Below are 17,377 nucleotides of genomic sequence, written 5' to 3'. Positions count from 1 at the left end.
ACCTTCTGGTTCTCAAAAGCATGTTGGCCATGAATTCATTTTTTGAAGATGTAGAAACACCACGCGGAGGGGTGGGGGTGGGGGAGAAGACACGTCTGCAGGCCGCATCTGGCCCTCCAGTTTGTGGCTCTGGTCTTTGGCCTGGAAATAGAACAAAAGCTAACTTGCGCATCGGGACAGTGACAGGAGGGTTTGGAAATCACAGGGGCTGGAACTTGTTAGGAGCGGCTGCTTCATTGGAGGCAACGGGGGAAGAGCGAACAGTCTGGCCAAGTAACAGCTGGGGTTCTAACATCCATCAGGTGACCTCAGTGTGCACTTCAAAGCAAGAAGGAACCTGAGCTGTTGTTCCACACTGCATGGCTGAGTGCTGCTCTGTGCACAGTTAGGCGGCAGGCCCTGGGCTGCCTCCACCAGGCCCCCAGGGGTCCCTCCACGGCTTGAGCTGGGAGCCAACAGCAGCCCCCAAACCACTGAGATAATTTGCACTGGACAATGTTGGCTCTGGGGCCTGTGCTGCCTTAGTTTTGGGTGTACACTTCCCCCACTGCGCCTTTTTTTTTTTCCTTTCTTTCTTTCCTGTGCCTCTATTTTATTGGGATGACTAAATCTTTAAGCTATGTTAGCAGTAAACAGAGCTAATTTACCCCCTGCCTCTTTGAAACAGCTGTTGACAGCTGCACTGTAATTCAATCAAGGATCTTTGTAGTGGAGCCTACCAAATTCCCATTTGTTGTTGGGTTCCATCTCTCCTGCCTGGAGCCCCACACAGCTGCACCAAACATTGACGAGCGCCCCTTTCTCCCCAGGGCCTGGACGATAAACAGCATGTTAATGGTGGGGGCCAAGGCAGAGAGTTCTTAGCAAACCAAGAGAACTCCAATGTCCAGGAGTTGAGAGAAAAAACAACACACACAGACATACACAGCCCCAAGAATCAGAACCAAATGTCTCCTTTTATTGAAAAGTCAAAACCCTTTTTATTTTGTCTATTTATACAGAAAATTCGCGGAAGACTGCTCTATGCAACAGCTGAAGGTACATTGGTCTGATCATTAATAAATAGTCTTAAATAAGAAAACAAACAGGCTGGGGGAAGTGAGCTCATCATCCTGAACAAGGGATCGAAGGAGGGTGTAAAATGAGCTTCCAATGGACATAAATAATTTCTTTGTTTTGTAACAACTATTTACATGTTTCAATGTACAAAGGATGCTAGCCAGAAACCAGGTGGGGCTTGAGTGGTGAGAAAACTTGCACCAAGAGGGAACCACACAGAAATCCCCAGGTCTGCCAATAGATAAAACAAAGTACGGCAAAAACAGTGACTCTTCCCCATTGACCAGGCAGAGTGGAGGCTGTGGCCTAAGCTACTGAAGAAGAAAAATAAAAGAAAATAAAAATGGGGCCCCAGTGTTTCTAGGAACCAACTAAATCAAGGTGGAGAAATGATTCCCTGCTGGACCGGGTTCCAGGGGCATAGGACTCGCCTGGATAACCCTGTTCTTTGTTAACAGACAGCCCAGAGCTCCGCAAGGCCTGTGTCTCAGCCACAGGCTGGGTGCACAGCATTTAGGGGACCCGCTGGCCAAGGCAAGGGAGGCTCACGCCAAGAGCCACATCAGAGATGGCACCTTTGAACTGGAATGCTCAATTAGGACATCACTCTCAAAGCAGTTTCTAGATCCTTCCATTTGAGATTCACGTCCAGCATACCCTGCACCTAGCAGTTCTCCACCATGCCATCTGCTCCTTACCTCAAGGAGCTTATTGTTTTCAGAGCCCTCGGTAGGGGTCTGCCAATGAGAACAGGTGGCTACAGAGGCCCCGGTTGGAACCCAGACTCCAAGGTCCTGCTGCCAATCATGACGAACAGGGGAGCCCAGCTGGGGGAGGGACAGTATGCCTGCCCATCCCACCCCTATCCAGAGTGAGGTTTCGTTGGCACTTCTTTAAATAGGGCCTTGTTAGCTAGAGTTCAGGGTCAAGTTGTGGGTTCTCTCCTGATTGCTGTCCCTTCCGCCCTGTCATTCCACATTGATTTTCTACCACTCGGAGAGCTGGAAAACCAATTCCAAATGTCTGTCGGCGCTTCACATGCCTAATTTAATTTCTGCCGCCACACACCCAGCCGAAGGATGGAACATATTTTTCCTTCAAGGTCAATACACCCCCTCCTCCAAGCAGAAATTTGCCCTCTCCCTTCCCGGTCAAATCTTGGATTTGGACAAGTCTATGTAAACAGCAGGCCTCTGCAAGCCTCAGAATGAAACCAGAATGGAACAGAGAGGGGGCCTCCCCTGCCTCCACTGGCCATAGCTTCTGTTTATGAAATCAGAGTAAACCAAGAAATGGGGATAAATTGTTTAGGAAAATATATCTGTAACATCCTAACCATTTTCATTCATTCGTTTTATTGTGACATTTATTACAGGAACTTCCGTGTCAATTTTCCTTGCGCACAGACACAAACGTGCCCACCCCTGGCCGTGCCCCCTTCCTCCCACTGCTGGGTGGCCTGGCTGAAGGGTGCTCCTAATTACCCCTGGGAACGAGTCAGTGCACGGCTGAGACTTCATAGCCAATGATCGTGGCTGGGCAATTTTTCTTTATATTTTTTTTTTCCTTTAGGTTTTGCCTGCCGCAGCGTGTAGGATCTTGTCCATAGGAGGCGGATGAAAACCTGATCAAAAGGCATTTGCCTCTCAAATTCCTTAATCCTCCTACGCCCTTAAGGTTGGGGACAGGGGCAGGGCAGGTCTCACGAAAGGCAGTTGCTGTGCTGGGCGGTGGCAGGCACTGGGCGGTGGGAGACCGAGGACCCCGAACAGTGTGGCGCCAGAGGGTCTGACCTCCAGGAGGCGCTAGTGGCAGCCACAGGCTCGGACGACCATGTTTCTGTATTTCTTCAGGATGACGTTGGAGCTGTCGTCAAAGTAGAGGACAGAGATGGCGTTGAGCTGAGTAGGGGCACAGCAGGGCTTGGGCACCGTTTCGGGGTTGATGAAATGGACCTGGAACACACAGTGAACGGCGGCAGTGGTGAGAAGCGCTGGGTCCCTGCTCCCCGGCCTCCTCATTTCTAAGGACCGCCAACTGCTTGGGCAAAGTGACCGCACGCGACACTTCCCCCGGGGAGTGACTGCATGTGACACTTCCAGTTCTGGCCCATGATGCATAACCTCTGTTGTGCAGACCAGGGACCCAGAGCATAGAGGTGTCCGCAGCACACAGCTGGGAAGTCAGCGGCCAGGTCACTCTCCACTGCCCCGCGGTCCCGTGCATTGCCGAGTGTTTACCAGCGTCCCCCACGAGAAGCCAGGGGCACTCAACCGCCAACCACAACCACCAAAAATGTCTCCTGGGAGGCAGATCTGCCCCAAGTGGAGAACACCTGGGTCAAACAGAGTGGGCCAGCAGGCCAGATCCTGTGCCGCTGCCTGGTTTTGTGAATAAAGTTTTATTAGCACCCGACCACGCCCATTGGTTCCCTAGTACCGAGGGCTTCTTCTGCACTACCATGGCCGAGCTTAGGAGCTGCAACAGAGGCCTTATGACTCACAAAGCTAAAAACATTTACCATCTGGCCTTTTTCAGAAAAAAGTGGCTGACCGCTTCGCCAGACCTGTCCTGTCCAAGAAAAATACAATGCAAGTCACACTTGTAATTGAAAATGTTCTAGCGGCCACATTTGAAAAGAGGAAAAGAGATAGGTAAAAGTAAACAATAGATTTCATTTAACCCAGTATTTCAAATATATTATCATTTCAACACACACCTACCATGAAGAACTTTTTTTTTTTGGCACCAAGTCTTCAAAACCTAGCATATTTTAGACTGACAAAGCATTTTGATTCAGACTGGTCGTATTTCAAGGGCTCAAGAGCCATGTGTAAAAGTGGTTACTGTATTGGATGGTGCAGGTCTAAATTATACCAGACGATTCTGCCTCTTGAGCAGTGAAACTAGGAGGACAAACCTGGGCAAACACTTGGGTGGAAGTCCACGAGAAAGAAGAGGGTCTAGAAAGGAGGAATAAAGGAAGAAGCCAGCTAGCTGAGCAGGTTTGCTGCTCCTTCTTGCTCGTGGGATTCTGTGCACCTTACAGGGGACGAGGGCCAGGGCCAAACAAACTCGAAGGCCCAAAGGGCCCACGCAGGCACCACTGACAAGCAAAGGAGGTGAAGAGTAAGACAAGAGGGAATAGTGAGGGTTGGGGCAAACCCGAGGGCGGATGCTGCCAGCTGACCGCGGCCAACCAAAGTCAGTGCAGTTGGGTGTGCCGAGTGTCCACGACAGGCCAGAGACTTGGTTCTGCTTTGTTTGGATGTGAAACTTCCAGGTTTCCAACACACCACGTGTGCCAAGTGAAAGCATTCTGGAAGCCTCCAGCCTGTGACCTCTGGCATAAGACAGCACACTGAGTAGCTTCTTATTATGGATGATTTCAAACCTTACAAATCTAAACCTTCCCCCCACCTCCTCCACCCTTGAATAATTTGAAAGCAAATCCCAGACATCAGCTCATTTCCTCTGTTTTTCACTAGGACTCCCATAAGGCAAGGACTCCCCCCACCATTTTTTTTTTTTATTTGCTTCAGAGGTAGAATTTAGAGATTCATCAGTTGCACATAATACTCAGTGCCCATTCTGCCAAGTGTTCTCCTTCATGCCCATACCCAGGTTACCCCCTCCCCTGCCCACCTCCCCTCCAACAACCCTGTTTGTTTCCTAGAGCTCAGCATCTCTTATGGTCTGCCTTCCTCTCAATTTTCATCTTATTTTATTTTTTCCTTCCCTTCCCTCTTTTTAAACATGACCACAGAACCTCTTGTTAGGATAATCAGACAGCTCCTTCTGATCCCAGAGCTCCCTAGTGACACGCAGACTGAGTGGGTGATGAGGGGACAGCCAGGCTCCCGCTGTACGGGCCATGAAGCAGGGCTCAGAGGGCAGAGGTGTGCCCCTGGCAGCCTGGGAGACCCCCCTGGCACCTCCTAGGGGCATGGGGCAGGACCTTAGGGGGCACGTGGGCACAGGAGAACAGGCCCAGGCCAAGGAACAGGTTGGGGGCACTACTGGTTTCCAGCCCAAGGACTTTCAATCCCGAGCAGGACGTCAGAGTTTACCTTTGGGGAAGGAAGGGCCTTGGAAAAGCATGGCTAAAAGAGAAGCCTTCACTCAAAGGGCAGAGCATGGTCCAAATGAAAGGACTAAGGGAGCTTTCTCTCCAAGACATAACACATAGGGCAGGAACAAGTCTGCCACTAAACAAAAGAAGCCAAAAGCTTCAGAACAAATAGAACTGTAGGACAGAGGGGATGGCCCTGGGTAGTGAGCTCTCTGTCACCAGGAGCATTCAAGCCAGGGAAAGGCCCCAATAATGTTTATGGCAGGGAGCTAGATAACCAAGATCCCTGAACCTCAGATCCTAAGCCGAAGAACCAAGTTCCTAATTTTTATCACTGCTGCTATTTTCAGGAGAGTAAAAATGACTTCTATCAAGGGTCACCAGGGTTGGGTACCCTGTTAAGAGCTTATCTTCTTATCACAGTGAATCCTGCAAGGACCCCGTGGAAGTGCAGCCTGAAACAGCCCCCGCCCCGCCCCATCTCTCTGTCCTGTCTGCCGGCTTCCTACCACATCCTCCACTCACGCATCCTCCGTTGTTCACCTGACTGCTTCTCTCCCTGGAAACTGAGGCCCCAAGGGCAGGGACCAGGTCTATGCTGTTCCCGGTGGCATCCTCAGCTCCCAGTGCGGGATCTACCTGCAGGAGATGCCCTTGGATGACCGAACCCCAAAGTTCAAGGCTAGGGGGCAAAGACATGCGCTCGGGGAGGCGACGGGCTCTCAAGCCTGCCTGAACCCAGGAAAGCCCAGACTTTGGGGGCCAGGGGTGGGGACACCTATGGATGCGGAGCAGACACGCGGACAACCAAGAACAGTCGCCCAGAGAGTGGCAGGGCCAAGGCTGACTTCACCGTGAGGCACAGTGACCATGAGCCAAGATACCTTTAGGAGCCCCTGAAACTGTTCTTATTTCTTTTCGAATTAGGAGAAATCCGTGAACTTTAGGGTTGGAGACTACACACATCTTTATGCCAATGCTGTCATAAAATATGGTTTTTCATCTTTTTTCGTTTTTATGGAGGAAGGGGCCCACGACAGGAGGAGCACCCAAGGCCCATGAAAAGTCAGGGCCCAGCCTGGAGGAGCACAAGGCAGGGCCGGGCGCTCCCTCCTCCCCCACCCCGCTGAGCACGCCCGGAGGGCACGCAGGCCACACTCACCAGTGTCTGCACGATGGCATGGTTGGTGGCGTTCATGTAGGAGTTCAGAGGAAAGGCACACTCGCCCTCACAGTAGTAAGCAGCATAGCCTTCAGGAGCGATGATCCAGTCCTGCGGGAGGGAGAGCGTGAGCCCCACATGACCTTTCTCGCCCCAGCCCACTCCTGCGGGCCAGACTCTGTGCTCCCAGGGGACCAAGCCGCGGCCCACACCGTCCCGCGCAGCTGAGGGTCCCACAGAAACGGGACAAATGGAGGCTAGGCTATCAAGGCCCCCCACAGAAGGCAAAATGAGGGAAAGACCACCCAGGGGCTGGGCTGAGCCCAGAACGGACGCTTGCATGGCCTTACTGGGAGATGGCCCAGACAAGTGTGACCGGGGTGGCTTCAACTCTAGCGCTACAAGGTGCTTACATGTTGGCAGTTTGCTTTAAACAAAATCTCCATGCCTCAGGTCACCGACATGGGAGAGAGACGACTAACCCACAACACTGAGAATTAAGTGACTGCAGACGAGCCAGCCAGCGCCTGGTGCCATGTGTGCGGCTCAGTGAAGGATGCACACGGCCAGGCCTGCCTTCAGGGCTGGGTGAGCACAGGAATACCGTTCCAGCAATATGTACACCCCTCACGGGCTCAAGTCCGTGGACTCCTCCCGCAGAGGAGCTGGAGTCTGGGGCTCGGTTCCAGCCCCAGGGCGCAGGCACGGCCGGGCGCCCTGCAGAGCACAGAGCCACGGGACGGCTCCACACACTGGCCATACGCTAATGCCCTGATAAGTGTGCTTGGGCACGATCCCTAGGGAAGAACCCGGACTCCCCCACCGGACCACAAGCTCGCTGAGGAGTGAACAACAAAACCAGCGGCCTTGGTGATCTCAACGCCCCGTTCGGGATATTTGAGCTCCATGAGGGCAGGCACACGGTAACGCTCCCTGCTGCATCTCCAGGGCCTGGAAGAGTGCCCAGAATCTCACAGATGCTCATAAACAGGCATTAGATTATATGACCCTCGTGCCTGTCCTAGGATTCATCTCCTGCCCTTCGCCCCATTCCATCCAAATGGTTCTGGAAGGAGCCGTCATGGTCCTATGACATGATCTCATCCCCCAAATAGCTGGCTGGTGCAGGACCAAGCAGCTGACCCGAGCTGGGCCAATCCGCCCCTGCCCTGGGAAGGGGAATCACAGAAGAGGGAAGGGCAGAGGGTGAAAGGTGGCCCTGCAGGCAGCTGGGTTCCAGCACACGGGCTCCACCACCTCTGAGAGAGGCAGGCAGCCGCAGGGTGGAGATAAAGTTCCCATGGAGAATGAGGCTCGGAGTCCAAAGTGTTGGGGCTCCCGGCTCTAACTGCAGTCTCCACCACATTTCTGCCCTTGCGTGTCATGAGGCATCCTGTATCCCTAACCTGACTTCTCTACCCTAGTTAGGACACTTGATTCTGGAGTCTTCGCTGAAGCCGATGAGAAACATGGCTCACTGCCCACACGGGACCCAGCCCCGCTGCCTTGGGGGGTGTGTGGGGACACCCACGCCAGAGCCCCGCCCCCCCCATCGGGGCCGATCCGGTCACCCGTCCTTACCTGCCAGCCCAGATCGCGGAAGCTGACGTACAGCTCGTGCTTCTTGCAGGCCTGCCTCTGGTCGCCGCTGCTGTTTTCTACGTTAGCGGGAGACGGGGTGCGGGCAGGGGAGAGGAAACACGCACACACATTAGGGTTTCCTCAGCCTAAGGCAGTGGTGTGAGAGCACAGTCGAATTCAGCTGGAAGGCAACCTTTCCGACACAAAAGCCGCTGAGTACCTGGAGCCTTAAAACTCATTTCCATCCCTAGCTAACGGCCTCCGTAAGAGGTGCCACCATCCCCACCCCTCTTCTGCCATCTTAGCTCCTAACGCTCTCTGGATCCTTCGGTGGACACTGGCCTTTTTGTACACGTGTTGTCTGGAGGCTGACCTCTGCCTGGATTCCATATAGGAATCCACGCACCACCGTGCCGGCTGTGGGAGCCTGCTCAGAGGGCACTGCCTCTGGCCAAGCTCACTTGCTGAGGCCAGCCCACCTCACGATGCTCACCCCTCTTCAAGGGCAAGAGGGGGCACAGACACGGCCTGGGACAAAGTCCCCACCACCAGGAAGAAATGAGAGGGCAGGAAGTCAAATCCCACTGACCTCCCAGAGAAACACACTACTGAGGTTTCTTTGAGAAGTAAAAAACTATGCACTGGGGTTTTCCAGAAGTAGGTAAGGTTTGTAGGCATTTGGGTTAGGGCTTGAGCACTTGTAAACACGTAGAAAGCTCTGCCCCCCTCTCTCTCACACTCACACACACAGACACACACACACTCTGGTGTTCCTGCACAATTTTCCATCGTGCAGCTATGGAGATTATTTTTCTTTTCTTTTCTTTTCTTTTCTTTTCTTTTCTTTTCTTTTCTTTTCTTACGCATGACTTGTCTTTCCTCCAGCTAAAACTTTCTAAGGGCTTTCTATCATGCTTAGAGCAATGCCTCAACTCCTGCCCCTGGCCTGTATGGACCTATGTGGCCCTGATTCCTAAGCCACAGCCTTCTTTCTGTGCTGTGGATGTACTGCCAAACCTGTTCCTACCCCAGGGCCTTTGCACTTGCTGTTTCAGCTACCTGAAATGCTCCTTTTCATAATCTTTGTATGTCTGGCTCTACTTGATATTCAAGCCTCACCTCGAATGTTGCCTCTTCTAAAAGGTCTTGTGAGGTCACCATTGGATCCCAGAGCCCAGTGTCCACCCATATTTGTGTAGTTAACACACAAATAAAGAAAACGTCAATGCCTCAGCTTCTGTCTACTGCTGTGATCCCTCCAGCCCTCAGAAGGTAATGAACACCAGTGGGTGAGGGACACGAGGAGAACTTCTCGCAGGATGGAGAGGAAAGCCCAGGAGATGACCCAGGTTGCGGGCTCGCCTGACCTACACTTGGGAAGCATCCAGATGCACCCGTTTCCCCCTGCCCGGTCAGCTCTCTCAGATGGCTGGGTGAGTGGCCCTCCTGGTGGCCTCAGGGGCTCATGGCAACCACAGCCCTTGTCAGTGATTGGTTCAGACCCAGGACTGAGCTCACCAGCTCCTATCTCAACCTTGGAGCGAGGATTGGCTCAGAGAAGAGCAAATGACCCCATCTGAGCCAAAGGGACACAGGTGGAAGCATGGTGGGGGCTTCTGGAAAAAGTTTTCTAATTCCCAAGAAAGACCCATGGGAAAAGATGCTCATCTCTTGCCCATATGGCCTGGGAACTGAAAAGGAGTAGAGCTGATGGTTACATGCAGCCACAGCCTCGAGGAGAAGCCAACACTGAACACGGTGGGCAAGGACAGGAAGCCAGGGCTTTCATTGTCCTTGACTTTCTGGATCAACCAACCCTCATGCCCACCCAACCTTGGCACTGGGAGCCAATAGCTTTCCTAGTGGTTGAAGCCACCTGATCTGTGTTTCTGAGACTTGCAGCCAAACCACCCAGGGGGTCCTACCTGGAAAGGTGCATCCCGGCGTGGGGGTGGTAGTCAGCTGGAGCCCAGGGATAGACCCCAGAGTACACCAGCTCCCAAGTGGAGTCTGGCCAGTGGGTCAGGACCAGGTAAGGGGGTGCCGCTCCAGCTCTGGAGTCAGCCCCTGGTTCTCCTAGACCTTGGGCTCCTCGTCTGCAGAGCAAGGAGAAAGTGCCTACTGGGGCAGCCGTGTGCGTTCAAATCAGTTTAGCACGACACTCAGCTCATGGCAACAAGATGCTAATGATCATCCTTCCAGCCCACCTGAGAGAAGGTTAAAACTATATGCAAACTTCATTCCCACACACACTCTTTAACCATTTGGAGTTAATGACTGCTTCCTCCAAACCCGACGACACGCCATGTTTGGAAGAAGCCAAATATCAGTTTCCTGCTGTCCCCTGATTCACAAGAATTCTATCTGCATGGCTTCTAGGTTAACGAGAAACAGTAAGATAAAAAGGATATCACTGAATTCCCTTCCCCGTACCTCAACTTCCCCATCTGTGAAATGGGTGTGAGAGTTGTGTAGGAAGCCACATGTGGCGACCATACACTGCAAGTCAGGAAGATCTCCTTGGGCACCTGCTGGGTGTTACGCTGTCCTAGAAGCCTTGAATGTGAATGTACAGCCACTCAGACTACTCCAAGGCTAGGAACAAATCTGAAATGAAATGGTGCGGGAGGGGAGTGAGAAGGAGAAGGAAGAACAGGGTCGAGGAGAAGAAAACAGGGAGGGCAGCAGAGAGTGCAGCAATCGGAAAATGGTCTCCAACAGGCTTTCCAGAAATGCGTAGGTCTGAGATGAGCACGTATTCATGGCTGGGTGGGTTCAGTCCTATGCAACTTCCACCTCCATCAGCCTCTGTGAATATTCCTGATTTTGTACATATCTTTATACCTATAGTTTAGGAAAGCAATTTTTAAAAAGCTGCAAACCACCGAGAAAAATCACATTGTATTCATTATGACAGAATTGCATGTGTCTTTATAGGAGGGATCCTGGCCCTTGGGGACACTCAGAGCTCCTGAGATGACCTCAGTTGGGGGGGGGGCGGGCACAGACTCACCACCTGGGTGCCTGGTGCACCATCCATCCATCCATCCATGCATGCATCCATCCATCTATCCATCCATCTATCCACCCACACATCCATCCATGCATCTATGCATCCATCCATGCATCCATCCACACATCCATCCATCTATCTGTCCATCCATGCATCCACGCATCCATCCATCCATGCATCCATCCATCTACCCATCCATCTATCCATCCATGCATCCATCCACACATCTATCCATCTATCCGTCCATCCATGCATCCACGCATCCATCCATCCATCTGTCCATCCATACAAACTGTTAATGAGTGTCTACTGGTTTGCAGATGCTGTTTTGGGCATTAGAGCTACAGGTAGGTATGAACAAAACAAAGCCTTGCTGCGGGGGCACTTATCTTCCAGTGACAGAGGCAGGCAGTAAGTCAGCAAGTAAACATAGACTACATCCTGTCGAGATGGAGAACAGTAAGGTAGGAGAGGAGGGTGTGCTTCCAGGGGGACTGTGGGACGGAGGGTGCTGACAGAAGGATCTTCTGAGTAAGTGATGTTTGTGTAAGAACCAAAAGGAAATGAGAGCCAGCCAGAGAGGCGCCCAAAGGAGGAAAATTCCAGGATGAGGATGTAGGGGAACGGAGAGGAAGGTGCCTTCCATGACTGGAAGGTCAGCAAGAACCCTAAGAGCAGTGGCTGCTGACTGAGGGACAGAGAGTCAGGCACTAGAGCCTTCCAGGAATGAGGAGGCACGAGCAGGGCTCAGCAGCGGGCAGCGTGGAGGGGGCAGAAGGTCTACTTTGCTGGACTGAGCTCCAAGGCTGGGGGCCGGGGGAGGTTGGGAGGACAAAGCAGCAATGGGGGTCCGGGTCCCCCTTCGCTACCTCTGGGCCTGGCAGCCCGAGGGCTGAGACAGGGAACCAGCTACAGGGGTAGCAGGGCCTCCAGAGGGCCAGGTGGTAATTAACATGTGAAGGTCGAGGTCAAGGGAACCATCAGAGAAGAGCTCCAAGAAATCTATCGGACCATTCGCAATACTGTCCAGGATGCACTGAGTGGAAGTCCAAAGATGGCCTCCATCGCTGCGGCAACGCCCACGGTCGCAGGAAGCAACGTCAATGCGTAGCCTCCTTCTCCCCCTCGCTGCAGGGAGGCGGAAGGTACAGGGGAGGGAGGAAGAGTATCCCTCAGCCAGTGATGCGTGAAGCAGCCTGAACAAGACAGAGGACTGAACACGTTAGCTTGGGACAGGGACGTGGCAAAGAAGCTTCGGGTCAAGCACCAACATTTCTGGCTGCTTGATGTCCTAAGTAAACGAGGATCCGAAGCTTTGTGAGGCTCAGTGAGAAGAAGGTGCCACAACTGATTAGTAATGTCTGCCACGGGCGGAGGTGGGGCAAGCATGGGCCTGAGTGCCACTTTTCCCAACCCTGTCTTAAAGCAAAGCAATGACATTTGGCTTCATGTTAGAACCCAGGCCCAAGAGACGAAGGCTGCGAGCAGCTTGTGAGACCAGCTGTGGGTGCCAGTAGGGGCTGGGCACTGGCCCTGTCACCAGAGACCCAGACACCTGCACCGCCCCTCCCGGCCTCCTTGGGCTGTGAGGCTGCTCTGGGAGAGAGGTCGGAGTCCTGTTTCCCGACGATCGCGTGTTAGCCGAAAGACTCAGAGAGGAAAGAAGAGATGCCTGTGAAGGAGACCCCCAGCTCCCCCGTCCCTCTGGTCCGGACCCCCAACCCCGTGCGGCCACTTCATTTGCCTCAACCGGCCTCTGCCTGAGCGGCTCACAAGTTACAACCCCCAGATCATTTGGGGAAGATGCCTAATTCCCAGGGGGTTGGGTGCAAACGTGGGTGGGGAGAAGAAAGTGGTCTCTCAACCCCAAACCACATGCCCTAAGAGCAGGTGAAGGCTCTGGGGCGGGGTGATCAGCCTACAGGGAAGAAAGCTTTGCAGTGGACAGCAGGTGGGAGCGTGTGTACCCCTCCCACACATCAAGGGCCGCCACATGAGAGGACTCAGCAGGATTCCCAGCCGTCACATGAGGTAAAGCCCTTCAAAAGGGTGTGTATGTGTGCATACACACACATTCAGACATTCTGGTTTACCAAGCCTGGGGTGCGGCCCAGGCCTTGGTATTTTTTTTTTTTTTTAATTAAATTTCCAGGAAGGGTTGAGATAAACTGCAAAAGGGGCCGGGAAGTAGAAAGTCCCAGGACGGAGACAGATTCCAGGCAAGCTAGAACAGCTGTCATGTGAGAGAGTGAGAGCCCCGTCCTGGGGGTTATGTAAATGGAGTGCTTGGTGGGGATGCAGGGGGGGAAACTGGGTGTCGAATTCTAAGACTTTGAGGCCTGGTCCCTCTTCCTTCGTTACATCCGACAGGCCTCCAAGACGCTGGGTCTGTGAGCATGGAATGTACCAGCACGTCCTGCCTGGCTGATATGGAAAGACATCTAAGAAGTCTCCCTCCTCTGACCCTCCCTGAGCACCCCACCCTGCTCCCCACCATTCTCAGTGCAGCCAGAAGGATCATCTGATCACCCCTGCCCCCACACCATAGCTTCAAACTCTGCAGAGGCTTCCAAATTTGTTTTGGATGAAGTTCAAACTCAAGATGTGACTCTGAAGAGGACTCTTGATCTGGCTCACCTTGCCAGCCCCAACCTCCCCTTGTTCCACGGCCTCCCTCTCCCCTCAAAGGAGCGCCGCCGCCTCCCACCCTAAGCCCCTGTGCCTGTGGGTCCCACTCCCCAGATCACTCTGGTCGAGCCGACCCAGCCAGGCCTCAGGGGCACCTGCTAGTCCTTGAGTTCTTGGCAGGGCAGTCTTCTCTGCAGCTCCCTCCCCCGGGACGTGTCAGTGCCCTAGTCACCATCCCCTGCCTTCAGGCCTGTTAGTAAGTGACAGCCACCTCCAGCCTGGCCCAGACCCCGAGGGCAGACCATGGCTGGCTTTCCCCAGGGGACCCCAGCCGCTAGGGCCAGCACAGACGAGGTTCCCACTGCAAATTAAGGGATTCCGTTGGATTTTCATTAGGGGGCCTTACAGAGCCTTCCAAGAAACCTGAAAAAAGAATGGATCCACCTGCCAGGGAAGAAGCCCTCCAGAATCCCTGCTCTAAAAACTTCACCAAGCACAGCGACCGTTCCTTTCTTCGCCTTCAAAAAGGAAAATGAACAGCAATAGGAAAACTGGCTACATGAAGCCAAAGAAGCTGATGACAGTAAAAGGTTAGTCTGGGGGTGGGGGCCGCTTGGAGGCCATGTGCCCCCCGCCCCCACCGTGTGCCCCTCCGGGCACAGCTCAGCTCAGAGCTTCCCACGCGGCCGGCAGGTTAATTCCGCTGCAGACCCTGCCTGGCCTCGCAGCCCACCCAGAGCTGAGATGGCGCAGGGGCACGTGGAGTAAACCACTCTGCAAACGCGGTGGGTCCACTTCCTATGGCTGCTTTAACGAATTATCACAAACACAGCGGCTGAAAACAACACCAGTTTATCATCTTCCAGCTCTGTGGTTCAGAAGTCCAACACGGGTTAAATTCAAGGGGTCAGTGGGGCCGGGTTCCTTCTGGAAGCTCAGGGAGAAATCAATTTCCTTGTCTCTTCCAGCTTCTAAAAGCCACCCGCCTTCTCGGCTTGTGTGCCACACCCCGCCTCTATCTTCAAAGCAGGCGACATCACACCTCTCTGCCCTCCTCTGGCCTCACACCTCTCGGACCACAGCGAGGAGGGATTCTCCGCCTGGAAGGACCTCCGTGATTATAGTGGGATGCTGGGCCCACCTGGACCACCCCAGCTTATCTCCCTATTTTAAGGTCAGCTGATGAGCAACCCGCATTCGGCTGGAGCCTTGGCCCCCTTTGCCACGTAAGGTAACGGATTCATCAGTTCTGGGGATTAAGACATGGACATCTGGGGAGCTGAGGGAGCCCCACTCAGGGAGCAGTACAGCTGGTCAAGGTGAGGGGACAGGGCAGGTGGTTTCTTTCAGCCACAAGCTGGGCACCTTGGATCTGCGTGGTCATTTCCACAGTCCCTGGGGAAAATGGTTTGTCGGTGAAGTTAATTTACTTGCAACTTTCCTTTTGGTCTGGGGGAACATCGAGGTGCATCTTTTCAGAAGCGGCACTCGACACGCAGGAACACCATGGGGCGGGGCGGGGCAGGGTGTGGGCGTGCAGGCCACAGGCGTCCACAGTGTTGAAGAGGCCGGTCCAGGCCCGCCCAGCCCCCAGACTCATCCCAGCAACCCCAGGCCACCAGATGCCAACAACATTCCGGTGCCTGGTCAGCAGGGAGGGAAAAGGACCCTGTTGCAGCCAAGCCCCAAGGCTGGCAAAGGCAGGCCCACGCGGGGCCCAGCAAACGCCTGGTGAATCGTGTGAAGACAGTTAACAGGATTGTTGGGGGCCCCAGAGCTCACCTGGCAAAATCAAACAGGCTCAAATCCCAGGGCTGCCACTTACTTGCTTTGTGCACTTGGACAAGTTACTTAACTTCTCTACGCCCCACGTCTGTCCCCACTATCAAATGGCAGGCCATCCTCCTCAGAGCCTCAAGAACCACAGAACACCATGAACCCTACAACAAGTACCTAAATGTCTCAAGCCCTGGAGGTTTCCTGGAAGGAATGCACTAACCAGTATTTTCTATCAAATCTTTGAATTGCTAGCTATGAAAATGCTAGCTTTATTTTTAATGTTTTTACTTATAATAATACATCATGGCAATGAACCTAAAGTACCCCCCAAAATACACTGAAAAATCTAGTGCTCATTTTTTTTTACTTGTAATAACAAAACATTTCAAACAAACCTAAAACTATCCCAAATGATACACAAAAAACTCACTACGACCCATATTTAACTAGTAAAATGAGCCATGAGCTTCAAATATCTTTCACTTTAAGAACTAAAATTGAAAACACAACAAACTCCCCCATTTTTTTCTCCTTTTCACTCCCAAGCAGCGGCCTCCCTGGGGAAGGTGGTGTGGTGTCCTCCCACTATGTTTCTAGAGCTTTCTTTCACTTATTTGTAGCCATCATTTTGTCTACTTGGAAATTTACACGACTGGCATCTTGTTATACTAATGTTTTGCTATGTGCATTTCTAAGGAACTTACTACTTTTACACAGTTAAGGCAGTGAGCTCTGCGCAGGATGGGATTTTGTGGGGTTTGCTTCCTGCTACGTTGGCTCGAGGATCATTTGTGGGGCATAGGAATGGATTTGAGTCACGCCCCTACTGGGGTCCTGCTGTGGGTTCCTGGGGTCCGTGCATTGACCCTCCCGCCCCAGGGCATACCTGCCACGTTGGCCACCCGCAGGGCTTCCTGGTTCTTGGGAGTCTTGGAGCGGTTCTGGCTGCGCTGCTTGCCCCCCGTGGAGCGGGTGCTGCGAAGGTGGACCTCCGTGGCCTTGAAGAAGGCCACCATGAAGGGCTGCTTGTTCTGGGGTCCGTGCCGCCCGATCAGGCCTGCCAACTTGGGGTTGATGCTCTGCCCTAGACCGGAAGCAGTCAAATGCACAGAAGATGGATTACAGGAGAAGCAGTTCGCGGGGAGGGGCTACGTGGTGTGATTTCCATCCTCGCCTCTGTGGTTCACTCATGCACCTGCTATCTGTCCATCCAGCAAGTACTTACTCAGCATTTACGCCAGGTTGTTCAGGAGCTTGGAACACACACAGCAGGGAAGCGCACAGAGGTGTCCTCTGGGCATGCATGGGGGGGGTGCGGTGCGGGCCGGCAGCACAGACCACGGTAGCCCGCCGTGATAGGTGTGCGGGGAGAAAAACGGAGCAGGGTGGGTTAGGAGCCAACTAAGGTTTGCGGGGCTTGGGCTAGAGAAAGTTCCACTTACATTTCCTTGGCCAAATTGGGTCATGTGATCCACCTAATTTCAAGAGGGGGGAGAACCCTGTTTGCCCAAGGAGGGTGGGAACAGTGGCAAACAGCCCCAGTGGTGACAACCTTATGCATGGAGGGGCCATTTGAGCAGAGGACTGGGTAACAGCGAGGGAGGGAGCCATGTGGGTACTGGGGACAGGCATTCCGGGCAGAGGGCACTGCAAAGGTAACTGCTTGGAGGTGGGAGCGAGGTGGGTGTGTTCAAGCAACAGGTAAGAGACCAGCTGCCGGCTTACAGCACCGACTGGGGTGAGCAGGGACGAAGGAGGGGTCGGTGGGATAAATCGGGGGGGCTATCGGGAGCACAGATCATGTAGGGTCCTGTGGGCAACAGCAAGCACTTTTCCTTTACTCTGTTTACTGAATTGAACAGGGTCCCTCCACATTCATGTCCGCCCAGAATCTCAGGATGTGACCTTATTTGAAAATAGCATCTTTGCAGACGTAACTAGTTAAGATGAGGTCATACCGGCCCTGAGGGTGGTGGTGGCAGCTAACCCAATGACTGGTGTCCTTAGAAGAAGGCCACGTGAAAACAGAGACACCGACACACACACACACACACACACACACACACACACACACACACACACA

The 17,377-nt window shown here is 53.3% G+C and overlaps 1 protein-coding gene across 1 annotated transcript in view; it reads right to left on the bottom strand.

The window, feature by feature from the left end:
* Positions 1–948: 948 nt before the first annotated feature.
* Positions 949–17,377, bottom strand: part of BMP7 (bone morphogenetic protein 7) — an 86,549-nt gene continuing 70,120 nt past the window's right edge. The window contains exons 4-7 of the mRNA XM_025853342.2: positions 16,181–16,378; positions 7,875–7,951; positions 6,294–6,404; positions 949–3,014 (exon numbers count right to left, since the gene is read on the bottom strand). Of these exons, the coding sequence (XP_025709127.1) occupies positions 2,865–3,014; positions 6,294–6,404; positions 7,875–7,951; positions 16,181–16,378 (536 nt within the window). The 3' untranslated portion in view covers positions 949–2,864. The remainder of the gene's footprint in view (positions 3,015–6,293; positions 6,405–7,874; positions 7,952–16,180; positions 16,379–17,377) is intronic.

The sequence above is a fragment of the Callorhinus ursinus genome, unplaced genomic scaffold, assembly GCF_003265705.2.
Source record: "Callorhinus ursinus isolate GAN/ISIS: 27379988/994484 unplaced genomic scaffold, GSC_fseal_2.0 scaffold53, whole genome shotgun sequence".
In the NCBI taxonomy this organism is placed as follows: Eukaryota; Metazoa; Chordata; class Mammalia; order Carnivora; family Otariidae; genus Callorhinus; species Callorhinus ursinus.
The sequence above is the reverse complement of the archived record's forward strand: the minus strand, read 5'-3'. Positions and strand labels throughout refer to the sequence as shown.